This window comes from Cryptomeria japonica, chromosome 10 (genome assembly GCF_030272615.1).
Source record: "Cryptomeria japonica chromosome 10, Sugi_1.0, whole genome shotgun sequence".
Taxonomy (NCBI): domain Eukaryota; kingdom Viridiplantae; phylum Streptophyta; class Pinopsida; order Cupressales; family Cupressaceae; genus Cryptomeria; species Cryptomeria japonica.
In genome coordinates this window covers 793,197,752-793,207,536 of record NC_081414.1, presented here as the reverse complement: position 1 = coordinate 793,207,536, position 9,785 = coordinate 793,197,752, and the positions used below count along the sequence as shown (strand labels likewise).

At 37.9% G+C, this 9,785-nt stretch overlaps 2 protein-coding genes across 2 annotated transcripts; both read left to right on the top strand.

Moving 5' to 3' along the window:
• The first annotated feature begins 1,062 nt into the window (after positions 1-1,062).
• Positions 1,063-1,770, top strand: LOC131046230 (enoyl-CoA delta isomerase 2, peroxisomal-like). The gene has a single exon (XM_057979915.2). It carries the CDS (start codon positions 1,063-1,065, stop codon positions 1,768-1,770), a length of 708 nt encoding a protein of 235 aa, XP_057835898.2.
• Positions 1,771-6,855: 5,085 nt separating this feature from the next.
• LOC131046229 (enoyl-CoA delta isomerase 2, peroxisomal-like) lies at positions 6,856-7,344 on the top strand. Its single transcript, XM_057979914.2, has one exon. It carries the CDS (start codon positions 6,856-6,858, stop codon positions 7,342-7,344), a length of 489 nt encoding a protein of 162 aa, XP_057835897.2.
• Positions 7,345-9,785: the final 2,441 nt, after the last annotated feature.

Here is a 9,785-nt window from a genome sequence, read left to right as displayed (position 1 = left end):
AAAATAAGTAAATATAAATAAATATTTTTTAATATACGTGTATTGGATACGCCGATGCATGCTCCTAAGGAGGGACATTGGTGTATCCAGCTACTCTAGTCTAGGTAGGTTTATCTCATGCGTCTGAATCCAAACTTTAAATGGCAGAGCTAGTTTCTAGAAATACAGTCATATGGAATCAACCATTGACATAGAAATGCAACCTTGACCAAGTTTGGTAATGTCGTCAGCAAAAGTGCATTAGCCATCAGACTGATGCAAAGGAATAAGATACCTTGTAAAACTGAAATTGCAGAGATGAAGCAGCATATATGATTCAATGGTTTACCTAACTACATGTTTTGCAATACCAACTATTCATGCATCGCTCATCTGCGTTCATCCTGTGACTGCCTTGATTTGTTTGCAAAACCAAGGAAGAAAGCCAGTATGGTCAAATTCAACTATTCATCTGCAAAGATCTCCGCCAATGCCATATCAACCACGTGGAAATTGTTATCAAGAAGATGAAAGGTGAAAGGTGTACAAGACGAACTTGATTTGTTTTCAAGACCAACGATACGTCATTAGCCCAGACAAAAAATGATAGATTGTTTGAAAAAATCTAGTTTGTCATGATTCCTTACTCATGATCTTCTTAAAAGTAGTTGGTTTTATGGTCAAATATAATTTTACTAGTGTTACTCGTAAAGAATAAGTCATACTGTTCAAAAATTTGAACAACATAAAAGTAACATAATACTACTCAACATGTGTAATAGGCAATTTCCTGTCTAACCATTTCTTCAAAGATAAAGAGGATCTTATTGCTGATGTTACTAGGTTGAACATGGAGGGGAAGAAGTTTTTTAAAGATAGAAAGTCGGCTGATGAAGAGGTCCATAATTTCATCAAGGGTAAAGAGTGCAAAATTTGATAGATTTGACTGAAGCCTAGTTGACGAGTCGGAGTTAGCAACTATACAGGAGCACTCTCCCCTACTTAATTGTCTATCACTCATCTTATTCATCACTAAACTGCCTCGATTTGTTTGCAAGAGCAAGGAAAGGAAAGGTAGCGAGGATGTGCAGCCTAGAGAAGCGAGGAAATGTGTACATCTTGACCTTCGTTGGTGACCGCGAGCACAGGTTTAATCCCACAACATTCGATGCCATCTCTGACGCTCTCAAAGAGGTGGAAGAATCGGCAGACGCAGCAGCCCTGGTAACCACCAACGCAGGCAAATACTTCTCCTGCGGCCTCGACATGAAATGGGTTGGCGAGAGCCCCCACGACCGTTTTGACATAGGCATGGAGAAATTAGAGAATATGTTCGCAGCCTTCATGAAGCTCAGCATCCCCACCGTGGCAGCCATCTGCGGGCACGCGGAGGCGAGCGCCTTCACGCTTGCTCTGGCTCACGATTACCGCTTCATGAGTACGCAGGGGTCCTCCCACCTCTACATGTGCGAGCTCGATCATGGCTTCAACATCCCCAAGAGTATGCTCACCTTGATTCGTAGCAAGCTGCACCCTGCAGCCCTGCGCGATGTGGTGCTAGGCGGCACCAAGCTCAACGCCCGGATGGCCTTTCAGAAAGGGATTGTGGACGCCGCTTTCGACGACTCGGTGGGGACTTTGCAGGCGGCGGTTAAGGAGGCAGAGAAACTGGCGGTCAGGGGATGGAACAGGGAGATCTACCGTAGCTTCAGGTTGGCTGCCTTTCCTGACGTTGTGGAGGAGCTCGATATTCATGTTCCCTATCGCATGCTCGCTTCCTATAACTTCTGATGCCCACCTTCAATCTTGCCCAGATTTCTATAAGCGAACAATAAGCATTTGGATAATAAATATTGTATAACCTCTAAATAAGGGCGAAATAATAATAGCTATATTACTATTTATCTAGTTTGGTGTTGTTCATGAGAGAAAAGTGGTTTGATTTTCTATAGTAATTTTACTTTCAATTTTTTAATATGATATAACAGCTCTATTATAAAATCACTCAACCGATTGGTCATGCTCTTAATATAAGATTTGTCAAAGAAGGCAAGCATATGAGATACGTATTTGCAATTTATTTCATCCAGGTCACAATATCAGAAGATTTATCATAGTTTTTATTATATTTGCATATTAATAACAACTAGTTTCTGTATTCAAAATATTTGGTGTTGTTCTTATATTTTATTGGTAGTGATTATTTTTTTACTTAAAATTTCTTTACAGTGCATTTAGAAAAAAGTTTCAATTTTGCTTTCCTGCTATTGTGTTGTGCAGTTTTGTAGTGGGCAATTGCCTATTTTATTTTATATTTGCAAATTTTGTTATAGGTTAAGTATTAATTTTTTTTAAGGAGAAATTAAAAAAGAGAGGTTGCAATCATGTTTTAAAACTATTTTTTTATGAATAGTGGTCAATTCCATTAATATTAGACAAAAGTGCATTATTCACAAAAAAATAGTAGAGGGATACAAGATCTCACCATAGTAGTCAAACGAGCAAAGCCTAGAGAATAAAAAACATATAAGAACCCCCTAGGAACAAAAACATGGGCAGATCCGAGAGTAGAAAAAAAGAAGGAAAAGTTGTTAAGTGACTATTGTATCATCCTCCTTGTCCTTGTCCTAATCCTAGCAAGAAGGAAAGATAGCCAGAGCCAGTCATGGGAGCCATTTGGATGAGCTAGGCCATCCACTATCACCACCAAAATTTGGACATCCACTATCACCATTAGTGATTGGACCCACAACCTCGCACCCCATCTAGGGGTGAAAATCCCACACAACGAAGAGGTGGAGAATTGCCCATTAAAATAATTGCCACCACTAGACTATTTACATGGAGCTTGAGACTATAGGGTTTGAGAGCGGTGAGTCAAAGAGGTACATATACATTGATGGTGACGAGGGCATAGATCGATCATGGCAGGCAAAATTATTTGAAACAACTACAGCAACTTGTAGCGTCCTAAAAATGTGACACTTGCAATTTCGACTGCATTTGGGTCTTCACGATGGCGACGCAACACTGAATCTGAATGGAGACCCCGAAACTTGTTCATGGCATCAAAAACTGCATTTTTTTCAGTACCCTGGCCTGATCCTCCTTGCACCCTGCTGTCCCTGGAGGTGGGACCATGGTGCCCAGCGCCCTAGTCCTTCAAGACCATAGCACCCAGCGCCCTGGTCCCCCATGACCATGGCGCCCAGGACCCTGGTCCCTGGCCCTATTTTGGGCCCGGTCTCTTATGGGGCTTCGGGTCTTTAAGTTTGCAAATTGGAAAATAATCTTCCTAGGTCGGCCTAAGGTCGGAAAAATCAGTCTTTCAACCCTAATTGACAAGTATATAAACTACATTTCCTCTCCCATTTTGGGGAGGAGGACATATGTGTACAAGACGCGGAAACGATATTCAAACATTCAAGCATTCCTTCAAGCAATTGATCATTCTAAGTCTCCATTCAAGGCTAAGTGTTGCATTCAAGACAAGGATTCAACCATTGAAGAGGAGATCACTTACAACATACAACATACAACAACAATTACACCTTCGCATGTAAGAATACAAAGATTCTTACAACAAGGTATTGGTACTTTATTACATTACAATCATTTACATTTACAGCATTCTCATTTCTTGGTTAATTCCAAAACCGGGGTTTGACCTAAGGGAAAACCCCTAATCCCTAACCCCCCAATCGTCCTCTCTTTTTTGTGTGTAGGTTGCAGGTACGCGGCTGTAATTGAAGATCTGGAATCCTTGTGCAGAGACGAACAAATCCCCCTTCATTTCGCGGATTTTTCAGAGGACCGTGTGCACGCCGGGCGCCATCGTCTCGTCAACTTTCGCTCAAATTTGCAGGACAACACCGTCTCAACATTTTACTGCTAATTCCAGGTCCGCAGCTTCATCCCATATTCCTAGCTCTATTTATAAGCGAATCTTTCTCACTTTTCATGCATTCTTAGCTTAATCCTTCTATCTACATTCTTTACAAAAGAGGGTAGCCTTGCTGTCTTAACCCTTGAAACTCATTTAGAATCCAATCTTGCATTGTGTGGGGTTGGATCTTGTGGGTTTCAACCCCTCTTTTGAATGTAAAGTCTCCCCTAAGTGAAAACCATCAACCCTAGTGACCCCCTTTCTCCTTGGAGTGGGGGAGAACACCTAGGGTTTTTGATCGCGATTTTCCGCTTTACATTTTTGGTGAACCCGACGTAAACATCCTTTCTGATTATTCATGGTTAGATCTGAAAATTGGATGCCTTGATTACATTTCCATGTTTGATCTTTTGCAAATTTTAGAGGTTAATTGCATAAAAACCCTAAATTTTCTTTTTAGTAATTGAGCTTGTGAAATGTTTAATTGTTAACGCTTGTTTTAGATCTACCCTTCTACTGCAAATTATCAAATCATATTTGTGCTTTAATTCTAAAAATTAAGTGGTTAAGTGTCAAAACCCTAATTTTTAAAACCCTCTTGATTCAGCCTTTGACTGATGATTTCACTGATTAAAACACCTCCAAATCGGCTGTAACTTTAGATTCCGCAACAAAATCATAATATCTTTCATCCCTGAAAATTTGGAAAAAAGTTGCGAGGACCGTGTGCACCCCTAGCGTCATCGTCCCCGACATTTTTTCCGAAATTTCGGGAGTTAGATCTTACTGTATTTTTCTGCTAAAATCCAGAATCTTGGCTGATTTCATCAATTCTAACACTTTCAAAATTAAAGTTAAAGTTGGTCTAGTGATTGCTTGGATTAAGGCTTCTAATCATTCAAAAATTGTTGAAATTGAAATTCATGTCAAAATTGTGCTTCTTACTATCCTAAATCTGAAAAGTGTGTTGGCATTCATTTGAAATTTCAGTCTTTATTCAAATTTTTGCAATTTGTGACTTTTGAAATTAAATGTTTAATAGCGACAACCTTGATTTCCACTTTCAAAATTGAATTTTGCATGAAATTGAGTCAATTTTTAAATTTCAAAACTTGCATTGCTTTTGGTATTTTCTCTAAAATCATAAAATTCAAAATTTCAGTTTCCCTCTCTTTTTCAAAATTCAAATTTTGCATTTTTCAACAATCTTGGTAGGGTTCAATTTTGAGATTGCAACTTTAATTTGGCCTATCTACAGATCGTAAAATCACTCAATTTTTTCAGATTAGCTTTAAAATCATCATAACTTTCATCTCTGAAAATTTCGAAAAAAGTTGCGAGGACCGTGTGCACTCCATTCGCCACGGTCCCTGACATTTTTTCCGAAATTTCGGGAGATTGTCGTGATTGCATTTAACAGCCTAAATCTAGGAGATTGGCTGATTTTATTGAAATTTGCTACCTCTAAATTCAAAATCTTCTCTCTCTCTAGTGCATGAGTTTTACAACAATAAGCCCTACTTACACCATTCCCGTTAGACGAAGCATTAGAATTAAGTCTTTCCAAGGTTTAATTATTGAGGAGATGGAACCTAATTTGAATAGCCTTTTTAACGAGGACACGGGTAATTCCTCTAATCCTCCTAATGATGAAGAAGCTCTCCATGAGGTTTCTATAGAACAACTTTCGAAATTGGATAACCAATTTGATGATTTTCAGCAACGGATGTCTCAAGAGTATCCCGATAGTCAACCTCTTTCATTAATTGAGGGTCTAAAACGTATGGTTCAAAGTGATAAGAATGGAATTGATATTTTGCGTAGTATTGCACACATTGTGGATTCGAATGTGATGCCTATGAAGAGTTGTGCCGAAACTTTAGGTTATACACAACCTCCTACTCAAGTCAATCATTCTATTCCTTTAACAACTTCTATTGCTAGTATACCTACCTTTACATCAAACATAATGACTACTTCTAGAAATACAGTCATATGGAATCAACCATTGACATAGAAATGCAACCTTGACCAAGTTTGGTAATGTCGTCAGCAAAAGTGCATTAGCCATCAGACTGATGCAAAGGAATAAGATACCTTGTAAAACTGAAATTGCAGAGATGAAGCAGCATATATGATTCAATGGTTTACCCAACTACATGTTTTGCAATACCAACTATTCATGCATCGCTCATCTGCGTTCATCCTGTGACTGCCTTGATTTGTTTGCAAAACCAAGGAAGAAAGCCAGTATGGTCAAATTCAACTATTCATCTGCAAAGATCTCCGCCAATGCCATATCAACCATGTGGAAATTGTTATCAAGAAGATGAAAGGTGAAAGGTGTACAAGACGAACTTGATTTGTTTTCAAGACCAACGATACGTCATAAGCCCAGACAAAAAATGATAGATTGTTTGAAAAAATCTAGTTAGTCATGATTCCTTACTCATGATCTTCTTAAAAGTAGTTGGTTTTATGTTCAAATATAATTTTAGTAGTGTTACTCGTAAAGAATAAGTCATACTGTTCAAAAATTTTAACAACATAAAAGTAACATAATACTATTCAATATGTGTAATAGGCAATTTCCTGTCTAACCATTTTATAATTCTGCTAACCATTTCTTCAAAGATAAAGAGGATCTTATTGCTGATGTTACTAGGTTGAACATGGAGGGGAAGAAGTTTTTTAAAGATAGAAAGTCGGCTGATGAAGAGGTCCATAATTTCATCAAGGGTAAAGAGTGCAAAATTTGATAGATTTGACTGAAGCCTAGTTGACGAGTCGGAGTTAGCAACTATACAGGAGCACTCTCCCCTATTTAATTGTCTATCACTCATCTGATACATCACTAAACTGCCTTGATTTGTTTGCAAGAGCAAGGAAAGGAGAGGTAGCGAGGATGTGCAGCCTAGAGAAGCGAGGAAATGTGTACATCTTGACCTTCGTTGGTGACGGCGAGCACAGGTTTAATCCCACAACATTCGATGCCATCTCTGACGCTCTCAAAGAATATGTTCGCAGCCTTCATGAAGCTCAGCATCCCCACCGTGGTAGCCATCTGCGGGCACGCGGAGGCGAGCGCCTTCACGCTTGCTCTGGCTCACGATTACCGCTTCATGAGTACGCAGGGGTCCTCCCACCTCTACATGTGCGAGCTCGATCATGGCTTCAACATCCCCAAGAGTATGCTCACCTTGATTCGTAGCAAGCTGCACCCTGCAGCCGTACGCGATGTGGTGCTAGGCGGCACCAAGCTCAACGCCCAGATGGCCTTTCAGAAAGGGATTGTGGACGCCGCTTTCGACGACTCGGTGGGGACTTTGCAGGCGGCGGTTAAGGATGCAGAGAAACTGGCGGTCAGGGGATGGAACAGGGAGATCTACCGCAGCTTCAGGTTGGCTGCCTTTCCTGACGTTGTGGAGGAGCTCGATATTCATGTTCCCTATCGTATGCTCGCTTCCTATAACTTCTGATGCCCACCTTCAATCTTGCCCAGATTTCTATAAGCGAACAATAAGCATTTGGATAATATATATTGTATAACCTCTAAAATAAGGGCGAAATAATAATAGCTATATTACTATTTATCTAGTTTGGCGTTGTTCATGAGAGAAAAGTAGTTTTATTTTTTATAGTAATTTTACTTTCAATTTTTTATAGTAGTGATTATTTTTTTATTTACTTTTCTTTTCAAAATTTAGTTTTTTTTACGGTGCATTTAGACAACAATTTCTATTTTTTTGTGCTACTATTGTCTTGCACAATTGCTTACATGTAGACACACTTGTATATTTTATTTTATGTTTGTAAATTTTATTATAGGTTAAAGTTTTAAATTTTTTTAGGAGAAATAAATAAAATAAGGTTGGGGTAATTTCTTAAATTTATTTTACAAAATAAAAATTATTCAATTTTTAATTCGAAGTCAAAAGGAGAAATTATGCATGAAATATTCACATATGATCTTTATACTAATGAGTTAAAATGATTTAAAATATATTCACCCTATTAATCGAATTAAAATTATTGGAATATTTTCTAGATGTTGTTTATATTGTAATATTGAAGATTTAATTGAGTTTAATTTCGAGGCTAGAGGTTGCTAATATTAGATTTGTAATGCCCATACTATGAGGCCGAGAGGACTTAATCAAATAATCCAATGAAAATGCGAATGGTTTTTTTTTTTAAAAGACAAATTATACATATGCATTGAGATACATAGAACATGGAAAGAGAATATGCACAATTAACAATTAACAATAGTCCTCAAGGCCCCACAACGAAATTACTCAAGGAATAACATTTACCAATAATATAAAATCATAAGGATCATCATTAAATATTAAAAAAAAAAACCTTAATTTACAAGGATCATGATACATACTACATTGACATGATAATATACATATTATATTTCAATGGATCCATAAGGATATGATCTCCAAGAGTACAATAAAGAAGTAAATACAAAAAAACTGCATCGACATGAAAGTCTTCAATGTTTTCACGAGCCATCATGAACATGATGCAGATTGAGCAAAACCCAATGCGTGCAAAGAACACTCCACCCAACCATGTGGTACTATTAGGTCCACCCTCCATGCAAGGAGATATCAGTCATACCCACAAGATGAATGCAAGCATACAAGGTACCAATAAGACTCACAAGAGATGCACATGGCTATTGTTGGAATACAAGGAATCCAAGAACACTGAGAGGGGGGGTGAAACATTGTTCTGCTAGTAATATAAGATTTTACCTTATTACAACATACAAATATAAAAAAGTAAATGAAGAAACATATAACATGAAGTAAATAAACTAGCCACACGAATGAACACGATAACACACTGAATTTTATATGTGGAAAACCTCCAAGAGAAAAAACCATGGTGGGATTTGTGACCCACAATATCAATCCACTGACCATATGAAAGATATTACATAGTACAGGGGCCTGCACATGCAGGAAGGAACACTACCCAGAGGGCACTGGTCAACACAAAAGAGTCTCACTGCCTACAAGCTTCTGCTGAGATAAAACAATAATGGTGAACAAAAAATGCATCTCCAATACCAAAAAGACTTATGGTTATAGCTTTGTTTAGTACCGGTTCATAAAACCTAAATCCTTTTACTGGTATGTCTTTTCCTCCAAAATGTTTTAAAAACCATCTACTGATCATTGCATGATATTACTTTTGCATACAAATGATCTACATACATATCCTTTGCATTACACTATTTTGCTTCCTTTTTATATTTCAAAATGACCTAATAAACTCACTTATATACCCTTTATGTCAGCTTACAACATGGTACAAAAGATATTCAATGTTGGCTCTATACAATAATTACAAAATGATTTTATAAATAAAACCTTTCGGATCCCAAACTGATGTCGACTTCACCGAAGTGTTTTATGTCAATGCTAGTGCCAATGTCGGCGATGACCCTGATTACTCCAATGCTGGTATCTGTCGATGTATGCCTCCAATGAAGGTATCTAACGATATATGCCTTCTATATAATCTTGTTGCCATCAATGACAAAATATGAATCCAATGAGTGTCAATTGCCAACAATCTCCCCCTTTGGCATTGAGGGAAACACTCATGTAAAAAATAGATTCCCTGCCAGTTCAACTGAAACTGAATCATGCTCCCCTTATGATGATTGACTATGTTTTCAATATACTCTCTATCTAATATCCCCCCCCTAGGATTATATACATATTTTTTACATACATATACTCCCTCTTTGGCATCAATGCCAAAGACCGGTGAAAGAATTAAAAGAATTGTTAGGAATCTGTGCGAATGAATGAATGATTACAGATTACTTTACCAGAGCTTGACCAATTTCAAGATTTCCAGATAAGATTTCTCTAGTAACTGTATATAGGTATCC